We start from the raw sequence: 26,453 nt of genomic DNA on the forward strand, positions 1-26,453 counted from the left end.
GAACTCAAGGCCCTACACTCGTCTGTTCATTAAGGAAGCTTCAAGAAGGGCGCAGGATGACTGGACCTTTCTACTGGGCCTGCGCCCAAGGCCGGTATGGGACTAGGCCTAGGGCCTGTATGGGCCTGGGATCTCGGTGCCGTACAAGTGGGACTGGGCCCAGGGCCCGTATGGGCCTGGGATCTCGATGCCGTACAACTATATTTTTTTTTCATCATTATTCAATGCAGAATTTCATTTCACACATGTACACCCTACAATCTCCTCTTCACATATGAGTCTTTGCAACTCTATGTGATCGTTTTTGTAGGGTTTATGGGCCTTGCCTTGTGCAATATACCATCCCTACTCCATTTGCAAAAGGGACCTCAATAACCTTAACCTTATCATCTTTGTTGCACATCACCATGATCTCTAATACCATTTGTTGGGGAGATAAACACCATTAGGATATTGCTTGAGTAGTTGATATAACATATAGAGACACACTTAACCCAATAGACCTAATAAGCCTAATGGGTATGAGATCAACTATAATATATTAACCACTCAATCTTCTTATCATTACACCCAAAAATAATTTATGCACATTGTGTGTGTACTTATAATAAGGTGTGTAGACTAATTTTTACTCAAAATTTTATAGTTAGTGTAGTTAGGTTCATTGGGCTTTTGCCCTATTTATGTTCACTTGTACTGCCCATAGTTGTAAGGACACTCTTATATTAACTTGTAGTACACTTATGTGTCACCTGTATAAAAAGTACCTCTATACAATTTATTCTTGAGAAATACAATACAAATATTTAGTATTTCTAGAATATTTGTATAAGTGTTTTTATAATAGAAAAGTGATCATATTTTAGCCATCAAATCTAAAATTTAAAGATATCAGGCCATGCAATGTTGTGTTAAAATTCTTAGTTGCTATAGTAACCCTGTAAATTTACACTAGCACTACTCATTTTGCATTCAGAATTTTTGAATTTTTTACGTATTCTAAGAATGAAGGAAAAGAGTGGATGATGGTTGGTGCGTGTGTGAATTAAGAGAAACAATTAAAAAATATCAAGAAAAATTAATATCTTTATAAAATGTAGTATAAAATAGATAATTTGATATTGGATGTTTTGAAAAGTTAGTATATAAAATAGAAAAAATATGTTCTTATACTAAAATAGACAAAAAAAAAAAAAAATGCACGAGTTGATATGAATGCTGAATATTAACAATTCATTCTCTACAGTGCAGATGTGCAAGAAATGCCCTTGATATGCTCAACCACCAACTAGCTCTACCTGCGTGCATTATTTTATAAGTCCTTGTGAGTTGGGGAAAATTTTTAGGTACTCTTGGAACATAATATGTTTGACAAATTAAAGCTCACCAAATGTCAAAGGTCCATGTATTTGTAGATCGAGCAATGTACTCTTGAACTCATCTATGGTTAATCTAGGATTAGTTAAACTCTTATCTAATATAAAAATCCTACATTGGATTCAGTGTAACATAAGTTCTTAATATCAATATGTAGCAGTCAAAGATTTTTACATTGTAGTCATAGATCATCGGGCCGAACTACATAAATTATTGCGTGCTCTCTCTTTTTTATTTTTTTTATTTTTTTTTTACAACATTTACTAAATTTATCAAATTTAATAAATACATTTTTTGTTGTACACATATTAGATTGTTAAGTACTTAATTGACCTTTTAAATTGTTTTATAGTGTGTGTATATATATATATATATATATATTTAAAAAATACTTCTTCATCGTACCCCCAAAAGACAAACTTAATTAATGTATATCATCAATAAGACAGAGATGACCAAGCAGCTGATATCACTCTCGTAGCTATTGCTTATTTCAATAATGTCAAGAAATGACCAAGCAATTATGTGGAGTAAAGCTATATGACGAGTCTGGTACTACGAGCCAGTTGCTTGCGGGTGTCTCTTCTTTTTTTTTTTTTTTTAGGCCCAGTGGTCTTGCAGGTGTAATCAAGAAAACTCAGATGTAGAAAGTCATATATGGAGTATGTAACTAGTTAAAAAGAGAAAGAAACAAAATCATCTTCAGGAAATTTCAAGTTGGAAAACAGATCATTTCCCAATAAATTCTTGAAGAAAGAACATATAACAAAACCGATTTAGAAGACGTGGCCCAAGCATGAATCAAGTCTATACTATCAACAATAGATAATTAATGATATAGTTTTCTGATTACCGTGTGATAATAAAGTGGTTAATACGTTGACTACGAGTCTAGTTTTCAAAGTCATGCACCGTCAACTCTGGTAGAAACTCCGGAGTCCGGAGTATAGAAAAATAAATAAAGCTGTCAATTCAATCATCAACGCATGTAACCCACATTTCCATGAGTGCCTTGTCCAATAAAGGATTCAGATCTTCTAGAAGATCTGAATCCTCCAAGGATGGTCTATGAAAGGTCTAAGTTTGCTACTCTTAGAGGTGTTTGGTAACTTAGTTTGAACATACTTTTGAGCATTTTAAATAATATTACACATTTTTTCACTCACACGTATATTAAAAACACCTAAATAACATTACTCAAACTCCTCTACCAAACACCTCTTTATTATCTAATACAATCTTTAACGCCCCTACGGAACTCGACCTTGAGCCTATGTACTCATTGGATGGAAAAATTTTCGTGAGTTTGGTTAATTTATGTCTTTAGGATATACATTAATCATCTATTTTAAGAAAAATTTTATGAAAAATTGAAAAAAAATTGTCAAAACGGTTAATCACTTTTTCATTTTTCTATAAAAAAAAAAATTATAGTCTAAAGGCACACGTTAATAAAACGTCATTTTTATATGTGCCGAGTGAACGAGACGTGTCTCACCTGCACATGAGCACCACTTAATTATGTGACATAATTTTACACCTGTATATTATTGTACTCACAGAGATTAAGGCCCAAATCTAACAAAAAGAGTATGGATTCAAATCTCCGGTCATTGAGTGGAGCCCAACATATATTTGGGAAAATATATGGACCCCAACTCATAAAGTTGTTAACTTTAAATGATATTTTTTTTTATAAGATAAAATGGGATTTATAATATGAAGTATTATAGATCAATGACCTCAAATTCTAAGATCATGTTTTTGCTAGAAATGCGAAGTCCATAGTTGATTATCAGGTTAGGTTAGAAGATGTCCACTTGATGTCATATCCTTTTTGATCAAAAAGAGGGAAAATATGGGTTGACCCTGAAAAATTAATCTTAATATTAAAAAAAAAAAAAGTGATTTTTATCATTTTAGGTGAAAGTTTGACTTAGTTTAGTGTCGGTTAACTTGGTTAAAGATTGGTCAACAGGGGCATTTTAGTCATTGTAACCTTAAACATAAAAAATTGGGTAATTTGACTTCCAATTAGGATAAATTCCCACTTTTAAACATTCTCATGATACCATTAATGATAATTAAGTTTTATAAAATTAAAATAAAATTATTCATATATGTGTATGTAGAGTTACAATATTATTCTTAGTCATAAGTTGTTTGAATCGGTTACTAAAATTAATTTAGATATTCATAAAATCACAATGAAGACCTAATTATCGAAAAAAATATCTCAACAATAAAGAGGAAAAACAAATAATGTTTTAGTCCATATATTTTATGGATTTTAATTGAAATAAAGATACTTAGGTATTCTATTATAGTTTATTTGTATATTTGTCTATTACCTAAATGATTGTTGAACAAAGACAGGTTAAAAATTCAAATCCTTTTATCAATTTTTACCCAATTAACATTTGCAAAAGAAACCACAAGGACAAATTGAGAGTGTGAAGAATGAGAAATGCATGAGAAAAATAATCTCAGCCAGTTTTAATATCTGTTATTATTAAAATAATTAATTTACATTAGGTAATCAAAGATGAATTTAAGAGCATGAGCACCAACTATGCTTTGATCTAAATCATAAATAGATTCATTTCAAACAAAGATGATGTTTTTCCTTTATTTAGAGAGTTTAGGGCTGACCTTGCAAGTTGCAATAATGGTAATGATGCATTAAAAAACTCTAATTAAGAAAACAAAAAGATCTCTTGAAAATTTTGTAGGGATCCGGTTTTAATGATCCCAAAATCATATTTGCTAATTTAATCCATTGATCAATTAAGTTGAGATCAACCAGACAAAAGTCAGCCAAGAAAATTAGTTTCCATTAATTAGTACAGTAGCATACTTTTTAATCAAATAAGACCTGATCATCAACATGGGTACAAAGCTTGGTATGGTTTAACAATTAGAATTTTTAAACTTTTTTCCTTCCCTGCAGCAATGATCAACAACAAATTGATAGGGTAACTCTTTATTATTAAAAACGATGGCTGAGTATTGCCCATAAGCAGTTGATCATACTCTTACAAATAGTAGCTACACAAGTAGTCCACCAACAGATCTAGAATATGAAGATGCATCTGATTTCAAAAAAAAAAAAAAAAACTATTAGAGATATATTAGCCCATAAGCATAGGCCCAAGCCTAATTTTACTTTGTGTGTAAGTTAAGTCTCCTACTTGTACTAGAAGTCTATTAGTTTAGGGTTTAGTCTGCTATATATACTCATGTTATGGTTCATTGTAACACAAGTTTTGTACTACATTCTTATATAATAAAGATATAGCCCTTAAGGGTTTTTTCCGTGGACGTAGGCCGTAAGGCTGAATCACGTAAGTCTTCTGGGAAATTTGAACAATTATTCTAAATGCGTAAATGCCAAATTGAAAAAGTATGATTTTTTTTTTAAAGTGATCCGTGCTTCGATGCATATATATATGACTTTATTTACCATTATATATAGATTCAATACAACTTTGTTATTTCCCTTTTTATAACAAAAAAATATTCCAGCAAGTAAGCGTACTTTAACAACGTCCAGAGATAGCAGCAAATATCTTACATAATTTTCTCAATTCAATAATTTCTACCTCAACAATTTGATGCAAGGTAATTGGCGTAGCAATTTCAGATTTCCTCAATGTCTCAGTGTAATTCAAGCATTGTTGGCCTTTGACCAGCAGAGGAGTTAAGACATGTACATGCAATTCTAAGGAACTGAAAGATTTTGCCCTCAAACCCTCATGGTCCTGAAAGATTTTACAGTGTATTATTGTACTTACTAAGAATAAGGTCCAAATCTAACAAAAAGAGTATAGACTCAAATCTCCGGTCATTGAGTGGAGCCCAACATATATTTGGGAAAATATATGGACCCCAACACATAAAGTTGTTAACTTTAAATGGGATTTTTTTTTTTATAAGATAAATGGGATTTATAGTATGAAGTATTATAGATCAATGACCTTAAATTCTAAGATCATGTTTTTGCTAGAAAAGCCAGGTCCATAGTTGATTATCAAGTTAGGTTAGAAGATGTCCACTTGATGTCATATCTTTTTTGATCAAAAAGAGGGAAAATATGGGTTGACCCTGAAAAATTAATCTTAATATAAAATAAATAAATAAAAAGTGAATTTCATCATTTTAGGTGAAAGTTGGACTTTGTTTGATTGTTGGTTAACTTGGTTAAAGATTGGTCAACAGGGGCATTTTAGTCATTTTAACCTTAAACATAAAAAAATTGGGTAATTTGACTTCCAATTAGGATAAATTCCCACTTTTAAACATTCTCATGATACCATTAATGATAATTAAGTTTTATAAAATTAAAATAAAATTATTCATATACATGTATGTAGAGTTACAATATTATTCTTAGTCAAAAGTTGTTTGAATCGATTACTAAAATTAATTAGATATTCATAAAATCACAATGAAGACCTAATTATCAAAAAAATTATCTCAACAATAAAGAGGAAAAACAAATAATGTTTTAGTCCATATATTTTATGGATTTTAATTGAAATAAAGATACTTAGGTTTTCTATTATAGTTTATTTGTATATTTGTCTATTACCTAAATGATTGTTGAACAAAGATAGGTTAAAAATTCAAATCCTTTTATCAATTTTTAAAATGCGGCTATAGCTCCTAAAAACGTGGCTATAGGATGATTTGGCCTATAGCCGCGTTTGTTTTAGCCGCGTTTGAAAAACGCGGCTATAGCCCTTTGTTTTTTTTTTTTTTTTTGGGAATCTTGCCACTTGAAGGCAAACATAATGAAGCACAAGCAGGCAGAATAACACTCAGAGATAGAAAAAGGCAAACTCATGCCAAAACTTAGATTGGTAAAATGCAAGTTACTTGAAAAAGTAAAAAAAAAAACGTACAATTTTGGCTGCTGCTTCCTCATTAACAGGTTTCCCATCTTTATGTGTGTGGGTTAATATATAAACCTCATCCCTAGTTGGCTCCTCCCCATTTGGCCTCTTCTCCCTCTGCCCTCACATAGAGAACAAGTTAAGAGTACATTATGGATGAATGTAAAAAAATATGGACCACACAGAGGCAACAAAAATTTACAAAAATATAAGTTACCTCCTCCTCACGTAACCTCACATAGCTCTTACTCCCTAAAGTATGCACATCCTCCATCTTTGCGCGGCAAGCCTTATTTATAGCAGTTCACACCTACAAAGTTTGATCTATAAATTATCACATTTCCAAATTTCATCTGGAAAGTAGAGTAAAAGATTAATTGAATGTTTAACTCATGTCTCAAAATGTGAATGTCAGTCTTGGGCCAAGCATTCAGACCGCCAAAAAAAAAATCCCTTTGGCCAGCATGTAGAATATACCTGTTCCCTTTCAGAGTTCCAGTGGGATATGAGGATTGGCCATTGATGCAGAAGGACCCTCAGTTGCTCATGTTTAGCCTTTACTATGGAACTTAAAGCTCCTCCATTTTGTTGCAAGAGACTTCATGACCCAACTTTTTCCCTTTGGATCAATGTTGAAACTTGACTATAGCATAAAAGGAAAGCATTCAATTACATAACACAGCAAAATGAACTTACATATGCCTGAGCTATCTTATAAGTTGGATACTCTTTTTGAGATGGTTTTGGACTAATGCTTATTGGTGAAACTTAGGTACATTTCCTTCTGAAAACCTAAGGAACTATATGTAAGTTTCATTTACTTAAAAAAGAAAAACTTTATAGTATTACCTGGAAGATCTGCCACATATCCTCTTTGGCTGCATCCGGTACAGCCCTCCAGCTGACATAAGTAAGGGGTGCAATGTAGCCATTCTGTGCTATGGTACCCATGAAACTGCTGAGCTTGGCAGCCTCACGGCCAATGGGCTGCCCAAATCTGTTGATTGAAACATCTATTCGCTCACCATCAGATTCAGACAAGTCCCACAAGAAGCGGCATCATGAAGGGCCTCGACACCTCTTTTGCACACTGACTTGCATGGTTGGTTGTTGTGGCATTCTGGGGCCTCCTGAATCTGCTGCTGTGGACCAGGATTGTTGATCACAGGACCTGATGGACAACCTGACTTATAATTACTGCACCCCATGACAGAGTTTGTAGGTGAGTGATTGTCCTACATAAAATAGTAGGGAAATGTCAATATTAGCTACAAAATTAACTCCTATATAATGAGAACCAGGTCCTCATTGTTACATATATTCAAGTCTGTCTTAAATCCTGGTTGTATAAACTAGCAGACATTTTAAGTAACATAACCAAGTGGAAATGAAAATAAGATACTTATAATGCTGTTTGGAAAATTCTAATTAGATGCTTCATAGATCAACTTGTTCCTTGGACAGATAGATAAGCAGATAAATCTAAAATAGTACTAAAATAAGAAACTATAATGAATAAGTTAATACAACATAAATATTAGTGTGTTAAATACTAAACAGATAGCAAGTTAAAGGATTTATCATCTAGCATACCTGCAGTGTCAGCCTGAGGATGGGAGGGCTGGGCTTGGCTAGTTGTCTGCTGCGGCTGCAGTAAATGATATGACTGGTTGAAACTTAGTATGGGCTGCTGTGGCTTAGGCTGGCTGTGTTTGTTGATCATCGGACCTACTGGACGATTCAGCATGTAATTTTTTCTCCTCAAGCCATGATCCCTATGAGGTGTTAAGTGAGATTGTCCTAAAAAGGATAAAAAGCCAATCAATAAAAATTTCAAAATAGATATCTTAATATTGAAATTGGAGACGAACACATAATCCAAATGTATGACTGAAAAGTTATATATAATTTATATTCAACTAGCATTGAAGAGGATTTATATTTGACATGTAACCACCTGCACTATCATTTGTATAGCCTGCATGAGGTGGTGAGTTTGCTACAAGAGTGAAAAAAAAGACCAATCAGTAACAGTTACAACTGAAATACGTATATAATGTCAATAAGAATCTCACAATGCCAAATGCAACAGTCAAAACAGTTTCTTTCATAAAGCAACTGACAAAAACAAGATAGATGAGTATGTAGTTATGATAATGGTTACCATGGCCTGAATTGAGGGTCTGTGTCAGCAAAAGTATAATGAATATGCAGATTGATACTATCATAGGAGTTGTAATATCAATTTTGAAGAGATAAAGCATTAATCTATATATAATTAATAACATATTGCATAGATTGAAAGCTTAAAGAAACAATCATCCCTGATATGAAGAATTAAGTGCATCGCATACCTATGCTACCGATATCACTGCCAGCCTGGGGTTGGCTAAACACGTGGGTGGTCTTATAACTATTACATAATGAGTTAAAAAAAATTCCTCCAGTCCAATTTGGTGGTAAACTTTATTTAAAATTAAAAAGAGAAATAAAAAAGACAGAGTGGTTATAAAATTAACCCAATTCTTAACGAAGTACTCATTTAACATGAGGAATGGAAGCTGTCTACAAAATATCCAATTTCTATAATACACTTTGCTACATATGTATATAGATCATACATGCTTATTTTCAGTGATCTTGGCCTCTCCTTGACTCCTTGGCAGCTTGGATGAGATGTACTTGTACACTTTCCTCCTTTGCCTGTTAAGAGAGACTCAAAAAACAAAAGTGAGGCTCTTGAAAACAGCATTACTACTATGGTTTAATGGTTATTGGATTTTCTAGAAACAGTTTTGAAAACGTTATTAATATCATGGTTGCTACCCCTATGAATGTAAATGGGTTGGGCCTTTAAGTGCACAAGGGCTATGCTAATGCCTCTTCAATTAATCTTTTTCTAACTTTTTAAAAGGACAAAATATATATACTTCAACAAGCTGATAATTACCCCCAAAAAAGGTTCAAACAGATAAATATGCATGTGATATATTTACTTTATATTATTATTTCATTCTCTTTAGAATTTGCCTACAGACAATCCCAGACGCTAATCAAGGTCCTCATACACTACTAGTGGAACTTGGGGTAATGATAATATTCTTTTATGATTAATTGCTAAGTCTCAGTCAAATTGGGGTCTCGTGTGTCTATATAACCCTTCATCCGGGCCATTCAAGTCTATTTGACCCAGGCCCCAGCAGGACTTAACTTTTATTTTTAGTTTTTACTAGTGGCCAACGCACACCACACGGCTGCGTGCGAATATATAATTATTTTAAGATGTGATATAATGTATAATTTAATCTCTATTTTTTATTGTAGATAACCTGTTTTTCCCAAAAAATAAACAAATTATAAAAGTATTTACTATCTTTCTATTTTTACAAATACATCATTTTATTATTTTTGGTGTTTTTGATTGACATTATTCTTTTTTGAAGTAGACTTTTTTTTTTTTTTTTGGTGTTGGACGAAAGAAGATAGTTTGAAGTAGACTGAAATTGACCAAAATGGTCTAAAATGCTATTATGATGCGACTCAATAGAAGTTTAGGAATAACAAATACTACACTTTTGCTTTTAGATTATTATATAAAATATTATTATACTACAACAAAATTTGAATTTATAGTCTCTTTTTTAATGTTATATATTCTTTACCATCATTCTAAAATATCAAAAAATATGTATAACTTGAATAATAAGGGCTGGGGCTTGAACTTTAAAGTATTTGTTTACTCTAAGAGACTTACTTTAAAGTTTAAACTGTGGAATCCTGCATGTTTCTTTTCACCCCCAAAAAGAAAAAGAAAAAATCTAGATAACTTATTTCATAAATTTTTTCTTAACTTAATAAAATAACAGGTTGTGAGTGTTGGGAAAATAAAAATATTGTCAGTAATGTCTACTGCTTACAAATTGTCACTTATGCTGCGTTTGTTTCGAGTGAAAACCATTTCGGGAAATTATTTTACACCCTTGTGTGTGTTTAGTACCAAAGGAAAATATGGTCAACCTAAAATTCGTTTACACTTTGACCGTAAAAAACCCCTTCTCACCCATAAAACCATTTTCATTCTTATTTTACCTTCAAATGTTTTACACTTCTCACACAATCCTCACACGCACTCACAGACATCACAGACTTGAAGATCTCAGCCCACCCCTCCCTCATCACCAATCTAGAAACACCTAAGACCCACCTCTCCGATCGCCAACCATGCACCGACGAGTACAAGTTAAGCTCCAATCTTGACAACCGATCGTAGGCCGTGCTCCACCAGGCTCTCCAACGCACTAGCTGATCTGGCCACCAACGATTACCAACCCACTCCACTCCACCCCCAAACCTATCAATTTGGCCGCCGCCGTCCTCCATCCACTCTGATCTCTCTCTTTCCCGATCTATCTCTCTTTCCCTCAATCTGTCAATCTTTCTTCCTCCGATCTCACCGCTATCAGACCCACCTGCTAATCTTGCCGCTGTCAGAGCCGCCCGCCCATCTCGCCTCCTTCAAACCCACTCACCGATCTGTGGTCCTTTACCTTTCTCTTTCTCTCAATCTATCTCTCCCTCTCCCTCTCCCTCTCCCTCTCCCTCTCTCACGATCGGTGCTTTTATTTGAGAAAGACTGAAATTTTTTTTGTTATGTTTTATTGTTGATTTGGTTTATATATTCAGATTTCCTATTATAATATTTGTTTGGAAGCAAAGAAAATGTGTTTTCTAGAGGATTTTCAGAAACACAACCAAACACCTTAAAATATTTTCCAAAATATTTTTTGTGATGTGACCAAACACATTAAATCATTTTCATTTCTGAAAAATATTTTCACTTGAAAATATTTTACACTTTGAAATCATTTACATTGAACCAAACGCAGCCTTAACCCGACTGAAAAAAAATAAAAGAAAATAAAAAATTGTTTCCGTAGAAAATTTGAATTAAAATCCACACGTTTTTATAATTACTTTATCTTTTGGTGATTATGGCCTTAGGTTACACATTTCAAATGCCAAAAGCAGAGGGTGGTTGTAGGATTGTAGCCACTCTAGCTGTGCATTATTTCCTCATTTGAGCCTTAATCCTCATTTGTATGCTTATAAATATTTCAATTGGGCCTGCCCTTTTAAAATATTAAAATCAATACAGAACTGATTTTAGCACTATAGCAACGTTGTTTTCCTCATTTGGGCCTCAATTGTCGAGGATTTTAACTGGCCAGAACCTCAAATTTGATATCAAAGCCTAATCCAAGCTCTTATTCATTTCTTACTAGGATATGTTTGGTGGTTTGTCTAGCATTTCTATATGGTTGGGTCATTTTATATATACAAAACAAAAAGAACACTCATTGATGACTTTAATGTTGTGGACAATAAAGAGCAATTATCCTGAAGTAAAAACCATAGATTTCAAATCTAATTGCATCTATATTAAAAAAATTGTAATAACAAAAGTAATGCATTTCGTATGTAACTACTCATATTTAAATGCACATAGAGAAAGACACTTTTAAAAGAAAAAAGAAAAAAAAAGTATTGAAGGTGAAAGATTCTAGGCTTACCAATAATGTAGAAACCAAGGCTATAGCCAACTCCAGTTCCTCCAGAAACTCATCTTCTAGTTCAAACATGCTTCTGAGCTCTGTAAGAATAAAAAGGACTGTCTCAATCTGCTGAAATATAACCGAAATTTATATTAGTTGACCTGTCCAATATTAAACTTATACTATTGAGGTTTTCAATTTGGATAAGATACCAAATTGAATTCCAGTGAATTCAGCTGTTAAATTTATTCAAGAACATATAGCCCCAAAAGATGAAGAAAATGAGAGTATTTAATATATTTTGGTAGTTACAATCACAAGTGAAAATTGAACCTTTGAAAAGAATTTGGCAATTGTTGCTTCAATGCTGTCCAAAACTCCCACGGTTGTGCTCAAAGCTTGGTAGATAGACTCCTCATCAGCCTACCATATGATTTGGGAATGGAGAAAATAGTTAGAACTATAATTAAATGATGAAATTTACTGACATCCCAGAAGAAATGTTATCACAGGTTGCCAATTAGAATGGATTTAAAACAGTTAAAAATGCTCCAATTAAAAGACAGAAATACAGTGCATTGGTTGGACAACTAGCATTTTGAATAGCATTAGTTCTCATAAAGACAATACAATACCTTCAAACGGAGGTAGCCTCCAAATGTAAGGCCCATTAAAGTGGTTTCTTCTTCCAAAGAGCCCAATGCCTTTACCCCAGCTTCCTTAAGGCAGACAGATTGCATTGTATCAATAGCATACCTGTTGTTTTAAATTGTCAGTTAACCCATACATTACTCTTTGACAGCTGAGAATATGTAATTGTCAGTCAAATTTTAGCCTCTCCCAACCCCCCTCCCCCCCAAACACCTTGTTGTGCCTTTAGGCCTTAAGAAACTTGAAAACATTTAATAATAATAAAAAATAAAAATAAGGTGCACTAGGCCCAAGCTGGGCCTCATATTACTTAATTAAGCACACCGACAAACCCTTTCGTCATATAGCCAAAAGTCTCCATTGGCTCATTAAATTGGGCTATTTTGTGAGGCCCACTTATTTGGAAATCATTCTTTAATTTCAGATATAATTAGGTGAACTGGGTTTTAACGATTCCGCACACATTCAAAAGCTCGTTGATTTGGGCTGCAGGGTTGAAACCCAAACTATCCTATGCCCAACTAGGCCTGGGAAAATGCAACTTCATGCTGGTTGATATTTGAATTTATTTGGGAGAGTTTTACTTACCTTCTTCTCAAAAAAAAATAATAAATGGAAGAGGTTAATTATTTTTTATTATTTTATTAAGATTAAAAAAAATAAAATCTAGGTTTATTAAAAGTAAAGTTTAAAAAATCATACATTTTTTTTTAGAAGAATAAAAAATCATACATAAGTTAAATAAACTGAAAAAATCGCTTAATTTAACCCCAACCGCACCTTCAAATGAATACTTAGTATATAATTCACCCAAAAAATAAGGAACCTACTATTTTATAATTTGCACTGTTCTCATGTGACTCTTGGGCAAAGGCAGAAATACCCCTTCAGTTACTTGACACTGGCCAAGTAGGTAGAGAAGTCTAATTTCCAGATAAAAGGATGCTCAAGTTGGTGACTTTTGATGGAACAAACCCCAAATCTTTGGCTCCCATGTATTAATGTGGAAGGAATCTTACATAGCAGTGAAAGGTTTAGATAGAATAAAAAATAAAGATTCTGTTCCCAAGGAATGTTGCAAGTTAAAGGAAAAATATGAGATAGTTCCTAAATTGAAGTAAGAATAGACAGGGAAAATGCAAATAGAATGAAAATAAATTGAAGCCAATCTCAGTGCCTACTGAGCTTCTTTCAACTTCACAACTTAGTTGATAAAGTGTAGCAGAGCCCAACGCTAGTAACAGACAGTATAAAACATGAAATTTAACAAGCATGGAAGTTTTCTTACTCGCATGATGCACCAAAGATAGTCTTGATTGGAGCTGCAAATGCACTTCCAATAACACCTCCAATTCCATTTGCAGCTTTACCGATGACACCCCCCATTGTGAAATATTTCCACAGTCAAGTCTCATTCAAAAGCTGATATCAATTGATATTAGCTCCATAGCAATTGCACTGAGAAAATCAATGGCAAAAAATGAATATTAGGCTATGAAGCACAGGTGCGGGTGCGGGACTTGGCAATTTTTTAAAAAATTGGATGCGGGTGCGGTGATTAAAAAATTTATAAAAATATGTTTATTTATATTTTTAATATATTACTAAGCATATTTTTTCACATTATATAAAAAAATACCAAATTTAAGAACAATAGTAAATAATAACTAAAACATGATGTTCATATATTAAACCTACAAATTTAAAATCTTTTTCTTTTTATTCTCTCCGTTCACCTGCCACTCCAGTGCCAACAAGTCAACAACACATCAGGTTTGGTCTCATCAGAATTTTTTTTTTTTTTTGATAAGTAAGAATGTTATATATACGAATGGCTACTCTATGCATGAAAAAACATAGAGCAAACCCAGAAATTACAAGAAGGAAACAAAGAAAAAGCAAAAAAGAAAACCAATCCACAGATTAATTACAAAGGGAAAGAGAGCTAATGAAAGAAGGGAGAGAATCACTAGTCGTGAGTCTCCAAGCCCGAGACCAATCAAAAAGAGTCCCCACTTCACCTTTTTTTTATTTTTTATTTTATTTCCCCCAGGCTTCCATTTCCCAAAACTTAATCTACACCACACCTTTTAAAAAAATCTCTACACCAGGTCAGCCTTTTACTTCTACATATTTTTTCTTCTTTCGTCTTCTTAACCTTTGTTTCTTCCGTCACTCCAACTTCCCAGTTCATACCTTTTCTTTTTTTCTACCTTTCTTTAGTTTTCTTAAACCAGTTTACGCAACATCTAGACTAAGTAGAGGCAGGAAAACAAGACAGAGAGAGAAAAAGAAGAAAATTTTGCACTTTTTTTTTTTTTGAATTTCAGCGTTTTGGCGGTTTCGCCCGATACGGACCAATACGGCCCAAGTCGGCGCGAATCAGCCTGATTCAGCATGCATCAGCCCGCGTCAGCGCAAGTCGGCCTGCAAAAAAAAAAAAAAAAAAAAACTGGACGTGGCACCGACACGCAGGCAGCAGCGTCCCTCGCACATCGCCGCAAGTGCAGCGGGCCTTTTTCCGCATCCATGCATCCCAGATATTAGGTAGCAAGTGGGAGTTTTAAAAAATAGAATAAAAGTAAAAGGTTATAAACGGTACCCAATATTGCTACAAAGTTCAAACCTATTGTAGTTAATATGTTTTTCCCATTCTTATCATTAAAAATGCAATCTTTCAATTTTTCCAACACCATAGATTCCAGAATGCAAATTTGTTCCTTAACTGATAGTCCAGAATTATTTCCCAAATTTGGCCATAAATTTTGAAGATGACAGGACAATGAGGTCACATTTTACAAGAACACAAAAAAATAAAAAACTTGAAGGACAACAGGGTGAACAACATTACTTAAAGTAAGTTCATACCTGGGCTGGGGGGAAATCTAAAAAAGGATTAAAGTAAGTCCAGTTTCCATTGCTCAAAAAGGGACATCAGAAATCACATAGTACTGAAGGCAATCAAAAATTTGTTTTCAACAGCCTACAACAACAACCAAGTCTTAAGTCCCAAAAATTTGGATTCAGATATGGATCCTCAACAGACCAATGAATGATACCTAAAAGATAAGACATTGCTAAGCACTTGAAGTCTAAAGCGGCTATCACTCCTATACTTGACCATACAATCAGGAGTAGATTTTAAGAGAACAAAAACCATCCAAACAGATAACCAATCATTCCCAAACAATCTTTATTCGTAATTAAAGCTTCCTTTTTCAAGGTACAGTTTTTAAAACAAAATCATTTTCAAAAAGCTGAAAATAAGCTGTATCAACTAGGAACCATATATACTCCAAAAATCATAATCAGTTTAAAAGTGATATCACATTATTCATCAAAATGAGATCAATTCTGCATTTTATAATGATAAAATTGAAACTGAAATTGACTCATACACAGAGAAATCAGATCTATGGACTCCAAAGTGAATAGCACTATAGAAGTTGAAGATCCAGAACTTCGAGTAGATGCTTACAGTATTATACACATGCAATTGAAATGCAAAGGCTCATTTCATATGATTTGGGTCTCTCACATGGAGCTGATCCCTACATTGCTGGTATAATAGGATATTTTCTGTTTGTGACACCAGGTAAAATACAAATACCTTTTCATCTTTTGGGAAATTAATGGACTTCAAATATGCAGCAGCAGCAAAAGATGATACAAAAATTTCCTCCTGAAACAATTCAGTTGCATTAGAAATTATGATTAACAAAGTTTAGCAAACATAGGGGGAGAAGAGTCATTAACTAACCCCATTGACATTCAAATCTGAATCTGTGATCCTATCTTTGATCTTTCACATCCTTTTCAATCTCAACATCCTTATGAATTATTAAATCAAGATTTATAATCCCTTCATCTTTATTTCTAATTTTACAAACTTACACTCCATGTATTCTATTTTGAGAGAAACTACCTTTTTTATTTTTTGAGAGAAACTACTAGTTAACCAAGGATACATACCATGATAATGTGAGTAATGCCAGAAATCTCTCGCTTTGCAGGTTTCGCTCCGCCTTCTGTTTCAACCTACCAGCCCCTTCAGAAATTAGCACCCTCAATAAAATCCCATTTGTGCAGAACACAATTGATGAGTTCCTCCCACCTTTGCTTTCCAATCGTATCTAGCATGGAGACAAAGATATAGTAACTGTAATAGCTCAATGTATAAAGATTTTTTTTGATAAGTAATAACTTATATTGATATAAAAAAGGAACACCCTAGTATACAAGGAGTGAACAAGGGATAAGAAATCAGATACAAAAATTGCAAGAGTCTAGGAAATCAATAAAAGAAGGGAATGATTGATTTTGCGAAACAAACAACCAATCCCTTAAACTTCTAAAAAAGAGTAGCTTGAGGTCCGGAAAAGTGCTCTCAATATCTTCAAACATCTACTATTTCTCTCCCTCCAAAGACACCACAATAAGCAACGAGGAATGATGGACCAAATATAACCATTTTGATGACGACCAAAGCTGCCTTGCCAACACCGTAACAGCCCCAAAACAGTGTGCGGCATAACCCAAGTAACTCCAAATAGACCCAAAACCACAAACCATAGATCCCTAAAAAAAGGACAATGAAGGAATAGATGGTCAACCGATTCACCATTTCTCTTACACATGTAGCACCAATCCAAAATCCACACCTTCCTTTTTTGTAAATTATCAATCGTCAAGCATTTCCCTAAGGCAGCAGTCCATACAAAGAAAGCTACTCTACAGGGAATCTTCTGCTTCCAAATACTTTTCCAAGGAAAACCATAGAAAGTGTTGCCAACTAAAATTCTATAATAATCACTAACCATGAAACCCTTATCTTTGCTAGGTATCCAACACAATTTATACTAACATAAAGTACATTTACGCTTCCATGTAAACATTCCATTGCTACTGCTTAAGTAAGGTGCATACCAAATTACATACGGAAAAATCAAGATATCATATTTTGATATTTATTCCTAAGAAAGAAACAGTAACTTGCCATTATGCAAAATCCACAGCAGCCGAATCCCAACCTAATTATTTTATTTTGAATGTCTTTGGATGGACCATCAAATTTGTGTAATTTCATACATTCATTCTACTCTTAACCTTGCAAGGGAACTTATGGGTATCTAGCTGGTATACTCTATTTGTCCCCTTTCTACTCTTTGTAAATTTCATATTAATACAATTGATCTTACGTGACCCAAAAACCTAAAAATAAAAAATAAAGTTCCTTCGCTGGTATCAATAACATGCGGTTCAGAAAAGAAAACTATATTTTAAAAAATATTCATTATGCAAATTTCCGCAAAATTGTTTCAAAAATGGTTGTATTGAAGTGTATACAAAGGATAGAGGGCATCCCAGTACATTAAGAGAAGTTGTGAACGTTACCTTGTATCCAACATTCCCTCCTCTTTCATAACAGATTCTCTCAGCAACTAATTACAAAAATTACCCAGAGTTTCAAAATCATGTTTCACCCTAAGCTGAGAAATTAAAATTTATATAACAACTGAGGGAACTAAGCATTTTGGAGGCCATAGCAAAGAGTGCACACCTGATGTCGCTGAGATACAGCGAGGTTGAGTACACACAATTTTACAGGCCTCACCCTTACCCCACATATTATCTAGAAGATATTGAGGGACCTGAATCACGTTTGATGAGAAATTGAGAATATTAGTAAAAGTAACACCAAGAAAATTGAAAATTTAAATATGTTTGTATTCTAATATATAAAGTAATAGATATATATATATATATATATATTTGCAGTGAAAAGCCAGCATCATGAACTTTTACAATTTTGTTGAATGTGTGCTCAGTAACAGAACATCATAATGCAGATCAGGTTTTATAAGGATCTTTTTTTTCCCCTTGATAGAACAAGAGGGCAAAAAAAGAAAGGGAGGGGAGGGAGAGGGGGGGGGGGGGGAATAACCGTAATACACGAAAGGTATACAAAAGAAACACCTAGAAACAAAATCAAGCATCTAAAATTTAAGAAATCAATAAACTCCAAGAAACTTGAAAAATAATGATAATTTATCTCTTCTTTATATAATATAATATATGCCTGCTATACATTAACCTCTGTTGTCCACTACTCAACTAAAGATCTATTAAAAAAACTTAGGTTATAGGTCATTGATGGTAGGCTAAGATCATGATACATGGTAAAACAATTTTATTAACAAAAAACTAATTCATAAAAGAAGAACGAAGCAGCCAAAAAACATTTGAACAGAAAAAAAAAAAAAAAAATACAAAAACAACAACAAAGGGAATTATGTACAAAAAGATAGAGAGTCTAAAAACAACAGAATAGAATCATCCCTAGAATTGAATCCCCAAGCACGAAAAAAACAAACAAAAGCCCTAAAAACAATGCTAACAGCTGGTCCCCTTTTAACCTTGGATTTTGAAACTTAAAATAAAAAAAAAATAAAAAATAAAAAAACAATGTGAGATAATTACATCATACATAAAACTATATGAATCAAATCCTTGTAACATGTCCTCTTGTTTGGAATATCAAATTGATTGAAGAGGATGTGTTTTTGCCGTTAGCTTCACTCAACAGCACTTTAGGGTGAGGCATTTTGGTGAATAGAGGGTTTGATTAAATTTTTAATTATAATTTTGCGTAAAGCCGCATTTTTAAACCACGGCTATAGGCAAAGCTAAAGCCACGGCCCATGCAAACGAACAAATACAAATTGATAGGGTAACTCTTTATTATTAAAAACGATGGCTGAGTATTGCCCAGTTGATCATACTCTTACAAATAGTAGCTACACAAGTAGTCCACCAACAGATCTAGAATATGAAGATGCATCTGATTTCAAAAAAAAGAAAAAAAAAAAAAAAAAATCTATCTGGAAAATTTGAACTATTATTCTAAACGCATATATGCCAAATAGTTAAGTAATCCGTGCTTCAATGCATATATTATTTACCATTATATATAGATTCAATACAATTTTGTTATTTCCCTTTTTACAAAATATATATATATATATATATATATTACAGCAAGCAAGCGTACTTTAACAACGACCGGAGACCGCAGCAAATATGTTACATAATTTTCTCAATTCAATAATTTCTACCTCAACAATTTGATTCTAGGTACTAGGAGTAGCAATTTCATATTTCCTCAGTGTCTCAGTGTAATTAATTTGTGTTGCCATATCTCTCCCCAAAATACTGATTGCATTACATAATTCAAGCATTGTAGGCCTTTGACCAGCAAAGGGGTTAAGACAAGTACATGCAATTCTAAGGAACTGAAAGATTTTGCCTACAAACCCTCGGCCTAAAACTTAAAAGTGCAATACAAAATCCATTAAAAATAAAAGAAAAAACAACACCAACCACCAAAGAAATAAAACAATATTTCCACAAATTTTGCCTAGTCCAATGTAAAATCCATTAAAAATAAACTGGAACATCCCAAAATTAGCAAAAAATATTTGAGTTCTCAAAACATGCCATCAGTTTTTGCAGACATCCTCCGCAAGAAGTTTTGGGGAACTGAAGGAAAATCAACACGAAGTCTTGGATGCATTAGCACATGAGTACTTGTAAGAACAATGATATAGTGAAACGGAATCTTATATGTCACCAAGCAAACAATCAAAGAGAAACACACAAAGATAGCTGTAGCTCTAGGATCTCGCCAACTCAACAAAGACTGCAGCCTCTCCCCTTGTGTTGCCAAGTCACCCAACACCGTTTGCATCCTTGCAGCAATGATCCTCAATCGATCATATCTCCATTTAAGAACTTCACCTGTCTTCCTAGATGGTATTGGATCAAACTCTTCATCAAGTTCATCTTCATTTGTTGTATAAGCATGAGACAAGTTGGCATCCACATGAGGAGGAAGTCTTGGTCTCTTTCTATAGCGCCAAAGCCCAGTTAAGAAAAGGAAGAGAAACATTGCAGGTAATATTACTTGTGGAAAGAAAACCACCAGTAGGAATAATATGTAAATGAAGATAGTAGTGGCAGGATTTGTCCAATTGCGTATCTTCTTAAACCAGTTGATCATAGCAAGAAAACCAGTCAAGAGTGTTGTGACTCTATCATAATTCGCTTTGCTTTTCCGTATGCTCCATGTTTGTGATCCAACATCTAGTATGTAGCCAATGACCTCCTTCCTTAATGGTGGCTGAGAATTGCTTAAGTTCAAGGAGATCAAGTAAACAGCTTGTTGCCTTAAAGTATCAAGCTGATATACTGACAGTGGGCTTAAGTAGTGCATCTTGGGGAGTAGTGGTTGCGAATAAGTATTAATTGTATTAATCAAAGATGAACAAGAAAATCTCACAGCCAATTGAACTTCTCCCATCTTTTTTAACCCAGAAGGTTGTAGGATAACAAGCGGATAAGAAAGTATATAAACACGATTCATCTCAAGCGTGGATAGGCGAATCCTTACCTTCCCAATCCTTTGATGCCATGGCCCTCGAACTGTATCCACTCCTTGTACATGACCATTATCAAACACTCCAATTGAAATGACAGTACATGGATCATAAACATCCCATGTATATTGTTCGTTCCATTGTGGAGCAAGACTATTAACAATTGTCCTTGTCTGCACCCACCGTGAACCATATTTAGCCACACAATATGCATCTGTGCGATTCTCCATTGGTTTCATTTCTGGCAGCCCAGTAGCTTTCAAGATTCCCAAATGCAAAACACCAATGACAGGTCTCCACAATGGTTTTGCAGTGGGCCTAAGATCACTGCTATATTGGGTGCACTCATCAAGAACATGGTACCCACCATCCAAAGATATCCTCATATTAAGCTTACTAGCAAACTTGACTTGCTTTTGTTCAGTCTTTAATTCTTCTGGCATATCAAGATTATACCATTTGCTAGATGCAGGTGCATTATTCATCCTCTTTTGCACATTTGACAAAGCCATTACATACCTCCCTAAACTCACACTTTCCTCCTTCTTTGGATGCAACTTATTCTCTACACTCAAAACCAAAGAATCATCAAAAGGTTCTGCTGCAACAAACATAATGTCTTCATTCCATGTGGGATTCACATTCTTCTTTGGCGATACTTTACTCCTCACAACCACAGTCCCAAGTGTAGCCTTCACAAAGATTTCTGGGTCTTTCATATTCTTATCTCTAAGTACCAAGTCTTGAGCTTGAATCACATTAACTCTAAGATACCAAAGCCTAGGTGAATAATATTGCTGCGAACGTGTTAAAGCAACGCCATCATTGCTGATAATTGTTGAATCAGATTGCCAGGCACCGGAAAAGGCTTCATCCACCTGTGTTCCCATCCAAAAAGACATCATCACCTCTGCTATAACCTTCTTCTTGTTCTTGTCCTCCAATCTATACCATTGTGGTGCCAAACAACTATCAGGTGGAGCACGTAAAGGAGCATCACTAACCAGGAACGAAACTTTACCAATGATTTCATTTGTTATGTTAGCCCTATCCTTGACTATAACCTCCACTTCAGCTGTTTGAATGTGTTCTTTCTTAAAAGCAAAAACTTGATACCATTCAGGGTTTGACTTCTTCTGAAGGAATCTAGTCGTGGCCTTATAGTTTCCGAGCTTCACTTCAACATAAGGGTCACAAGTATTAGGCCCAGCAAGTCCTATCAAATTTCTAGCCTGTAAAATATTTACAAACAAATAGTTCATGTGCTCGACAAGATCATAGGCAGTTGCAGGACCTATAGTAAACTTTGTGGCACTAATGTTTGCCGAGGTCTCCTTAATGGAGAAATCTTCTTTTGGCTTTGTCATTGCTTAATCTGCAAAAATAGCTGGGTGTTCATAAAAGGTTGAAAGCCTACCACTAATTATACCTAATTGGGGAACAATAAACTTCATGCACAAAAGCCTTAAGCTTCTTGTTATGTTACTCATGAGGTTAGAATGATACATATGCATGCAGTAGCTAAATTATATCATGCCTAAAGTATAATGCATCCATGGACAAAATAAAGCCAATCCACGAAGTTGCACCAATTCTAGTATTGATTATTACAAGTCGCATTGTCCTAAACCATTAATTGAAAAAGAAGAAGCAACCAACCTTACCACCAATTTTTGCTATAAATAGATGCCCTGTGAGTAGAATGGGAATTACTTTGTTTTTAAATAAATAAAGAACATCATTACAGGACTCCTCTCCTCCCCCAAAAGAGAATCAAACATGCATGCCCCCCCATCCCTCAAGACATGGATGGTTTGCATTGTCAATATGGTAACTTTTGATTAGAGATATTAAGATCATTTTTAATCTATCACTAACACCACTTATTTTAACATTAATCTCAACATATTACTCAACAATTGGGATGACCCCAAAGAGAGTGGAGATCAAAATTACAACAACTACGCAACCAGAGTAACCATTAAAAAGATTCACTACTTTGGTGAACAATAACTTCATGCACAAAAGCTTAAAGCTTCTTGTGACATTACTTATGTGATTAGAAGGATTGATAAGCTTCCAATGGATAGCGAAGAGCCTCAAGTTCTCTCATGAAGAAGAATCGAGATTTTCCTCTTCCTTACTTATTGTAAGGAAAAAAAAAAGGTAAATTAAAATCATGTTTAAAGTACCATGCATTCATGAACCATGTAAAAGTAGGCGTCAACATAGATGATCAATGATATATTCTGAAAAATAAAATAAAGAAAAAAGACCTAGGAAGACAGAATCCAATAAAATTGAAGTAATAAAAGCATGAGAATTATGGTACTTGATGATGATGGAAGTAGAGCTAATATAATGCAAGTTACATAAATTCTAAACAGTTGCAAGACAAATTGTGCCATATAAAGAAAGATACCTGAAGGAGAAGGGAGCACCTATCGAGGCTCTTCCAAACGAACGTTGTGTTGCTTTGAAACCTTTCCTTTTATATATAGGTTAGGGTTGAAGGTTGCGGCTAGGTAAAAGCTCAACAACAGCACCGCCCTATAACATGAGCTATATATTCCACCGCCAATGTGGATCTCTACAATAATAATGAAACAAAAAATAAATAAATAAATAATTATGAATATAACATAACCCAAAAGAATTCTGCACCAGAATATATTAAGTGATGACTCGTATTATAACCACACGATGCACAACTTATTAACTATTAATTTAAGAAAATATAAATTTAATTATCATATATAAATAATTTTAAATACGCACTAACCTTTTTCTTAAATTTGAGGTATTGAGAATATCTAAATTCAAATATTTAAATTATAATAAATAAATTATTCTAAATTATTTTTTTAATAATTGTGCCAACTTTTTTTTTTTCTTAAATTTGCTATTTTTTGAGTATTTAAATTCACATACAACTTTGAAGGGTTTGTAATAGAAAACTTGCTTATTATGTTGCAAAACACACCCAACAGCACCGCTTAATTATATATGACTAAGTGTGGACTATCATAGATTGTTTGGGTAGGTTTGAATCTCATGAAATGCGACATGGTAAAAAAAATAAATAGTACATTAGGACGGTTTAAGCTTGGATTCAAATTGGTTTAATAGATCAATGATTTCAATTGAAAGGTAAAAAATTCACTTTTGATTTCAACAAAAGGATCAAAAATCATGTTTTTTTTTTTTTTTAATACCTTTTTAACACAATAATTGCATTGGATCCAAACACGTTTAAACTCCATGACTGAATATGAGGTGCAAAGAAGAACCGTGTTCATTTTTATTATTATTTTTATTTTTATATTTTTGGGGGAGGGGAAACTAAAACTAAAAGAGAAAGTTATAGGGTATAGGGGCACATGAAAATCTCAAAATATTTTCACAACACCTTAGTTTTGCATTGTGGTGGGTCCTAATATAAATTTTTTTTTTCATTTTATTAATTGTGAAACTTTTATGTACATAATTCAAACTAAAATTAAAAAATAAAAAGTAGCTAAATTTACTAATACCTATAGAACTCATTCTAATACATGCAGTTGCAAGCCAAATTGTTCTTTATAAGGTTGCAAAAAAGCAAAAGACTGAAAATAAAGACTTGAATTGAAAGAGTATTACCTGAAGGAAAGAAGGAATTGTATGTTGTCTGACGTCTAGTCTAAAACCCTGATATGCAAAACAAACTCAACAACGTCAGTTAACCATATATATAATTCAGTGTAGGTTAACATAGATTCTTTGGAATTCTCCAAAAAAATACATAGATTCTTTGGGTAGGTCCGAATCTCAACTTTTTAATATTGTAGTTAGTTTTTTTATTATAAATATTTACCTGAAACTAAGATTCTAAATATGAAAATTTTGAACACACAAACATACCTTAGAGAAAGGCAAGAGCAATAAACCTAGAAATTGAACAGCCGCCGTGAAAAAAAAAGACTAATAAGAATCAAGTATTTATAAGAAAATAGTTATAGAGTCCTAATTGTTATAGAGTTCGGATTCAAAAAATAAAAAATAAAAAATAAATATATTATAGAGTTCTTATTAGATACCTTTGGGCACCGACGTAGTTGATGGGCCATGGGCTGGATGAGACCCATGGCAAATTGGGCGCCGTTTCTGGGTGGTCTGAGGTGGAAGGAGCTCGACCTCGACCTCGGTTCGATGTTTGTGGGTTTGTGGGTATGGTGGGTTATCTGTGGCCATGGGCTTGATGAGACCCACGGAAAATGGGGGGCCATTTTTGGGTTGTAGAGGTTGGAGGTGGCAAATCGGTGGTCTGAGGAAGGAGATGGAGGCTTCGGTTTGTGGGTATGGTGGGTCTGTAGATGAGATGCTTGATTTGCTGTTGGTTGCAAGTTTATGGGTCTGATCGAGGAGGAGCTGGTAGAGGACTGAGGAAGAAGAAGATGGGAATGGCAGACCATCGTGCTGGTAGAGGACTAAGGAAGAAGATGGGAAAAGCAGAGCTGACTTTTTTTTTGTTGGTTTTATTTTTGTGAAGGATATTTCTGGGATGACTCAATGTAGGCGTTAAATGGACCAATTCACTATAGCCATTTTAAAATGTTTCTCTTTTTCTTTTCTTTTCTGTCTCTTTTTTTTTTCTTCCTTGATAAAATTATTTTCATGATATAACTAAATATGCTTTATGTGTCTAGTCTTGACATTGCAAAATGGAATGATAAAAATTTCTGATTAACTGAGGTCCAACGTAAAATTGTTTAAAATATGAAAATAATACATTAAACGCAACCATACATTTTACAAAAATTCGCACACAAACATCCATATAGCTACTATTTGAGAAATGCATGAGAAAAATAATCTCAGCCAGTTTTAATATCTGTTATTATTAAAATAATTAGTTTACATTAGGTAATCAAAGATGAATTTAAGAGCATGAGTACCTTTGATCTAAATCATAAATCGATCCATTTCAAACAAAGATGATGCTTTTCCTTTATTTAGAGAGTTTAGGGCTGACCTTGCAAGTTGCAATAATGGTAATGATGCATTAAAAAACTCTAATTAAAAAAAAACAAAAAAGATCTCTTGAAAATTTTGTAGGGTCATCCGATTTTAATGATCCCAATTGGGGTGTGCAAAAAACCCACCGACCCGTCAAACCCAACCCGACCCACCGGGTCGGGCCGATTTTTAAGGCTTGGTGGGTTGGGTTGAGTTGGGTTACAAAAAATTTTTTTATAGAGGGTTGGGTTGGGTTTGGGTCATAAAATTACAAACCCGCCAAACCCGACCCGACCCACCCATATTTAATATATATTTAAAATATATTATATATTTAATAAAAAAATTTTAAAACCAGTTGTAGGGCACTTTTATATTTTAAAACCAGTTGTAGGGCACTTTTATATATATATATATATATATATATTATATATATAATAATTAAAAAAAAAAACCAACTGTAGAGCAGCATTTCCCTGGTTCCTCCTACTAATACTAATTTAATATATATATATATATATATAATATTATATATTATATAATTAATA

General features: G+C 33.7%; 2 protein-coding genes and 1 long non-coding RNA gene across 7 annotated transcripts; all 3 read right to left on the reverse strand.

Annotated features, from left to right (window-relative positions):
* Positions 1-4,335: 4,335 nt before the first annotated feature.
* On the reverse strand, positions 4,336-8,728 carry LOC115963463. Of its 2 annotated transcripts, XR_004085837.1 has the most exons (8): positions 8,230-8,728; positions 7,866-8,072; positions 7,122-7,507; positions 6,750-6,915; positions 6,490-6,582; positions 6,282-6,389; positions 4,980-5,138; positions 4,336-4,469 (listed from the first exon to the last, which is right to left on the reverse strand). It is a non-coding gene; the product is annotated as an uncharacterized LOC115963463 (long non-coding RNA). The 2 variants fall into 2 exon arrangements; XR_004085836.1 differs by lacking the exon at positions 4,980-5,138 and having other exon boundaries at positions 8,230-8,724.
* Positions 8,729-8,903: 175 nt separating this feature from the next.
* LOC115963465 lies at positions 8,904-14,028 on the reverse strand. The gene is made up of 5 exons (XM_031082469.1): positions 13,764-14,028; positions 12,460-12,580; positions 12,158-12,247; positions 11,843-11,953; positions 8,904-8,975 (listed from the first exon to the last, which is right to left on the reverse strand). Exons 1-5 carry the CDS (start codon positions 13,859-13,861, stop codon positions 8,904-8,906), a joined length of 492 nt encoding a protein of 163 aa, XP_030938329.1. The 5' UTR covers positions 13,862-14,028.
* A 1,227-nt stretch (positions 14,029-15,255) lies between these two features.
* Positions 15,256-25,432, reverse strand: LOC115963464 (FT-interacting protein 3-like). 4 transcript variants are annotated; one of them, XM_031082464.1, is made up of 9 exons: positions 24,987-25,432; positions 24,811-24,836; positions 24,550-24,597; positions 23,333-23,500; positions 19,973-22,285; positions 18,036-18,126; positions 16,448-16,608; positions 16,086-16,157; positions 15,256-15,458 (listed from the first exon to the last, which is right to left on the reverse strand). In XM_031082464.1, exons 5-6 carry the CDS (start codon positions 22,275-22,277, stop codon positions 18,104-18,106), a joined length of 2,328 nt encoding a protein of 775 aa, XP_030938324.1. In that variant the 5' UTR covers positions 22,278-22,285; positions 23,333-23,500; positions 24,550-24,597; positions 24,811-24,836; positions 24,987-25,432; the 3' UTR covers positions 15,256-15,458; positions 16,086-16,157; positions 16,448-16,608; positions 18,036-18,103. The 4 variants fall into 4 exon arrangements, with proteins under 4 accessions (XP_030938324.1, XP_030938328.1, XP_030938327.1 ...); XM_031082468.1 differs by lacking the exons at positions 15,256-15,458; positions 16,086-16,157 and having other exon boundaries at positions 16,509-16,608; positions 23,352-23,500; XM_031082466.1 differs by lacking the exons at positions 15,256-15,458; positions 16,086-16,157; positions 16,448-16,608 and adding an exon at positions 17,877-17,916.
* Between the last annotated feature and the right edge of the window lie 1,021 nt (positions 25,433-26,453).

Source organism: Quercus lobata, chromosome 10 (genome assembly GCF_001633185.2).
Source record: "Quercus lobata isolate SW786 chromosome 10, ValleyOak3.0 Primary Assembly, whole genome shotgun sequence".
Classification (NCBI taxonomy): domain Eukaryota; kingdom Viridiplantae; phylum Streptophyta; class Magnoliopsida; order Fagales; family Fagaceae; genus Quercus; species Quercus lobata.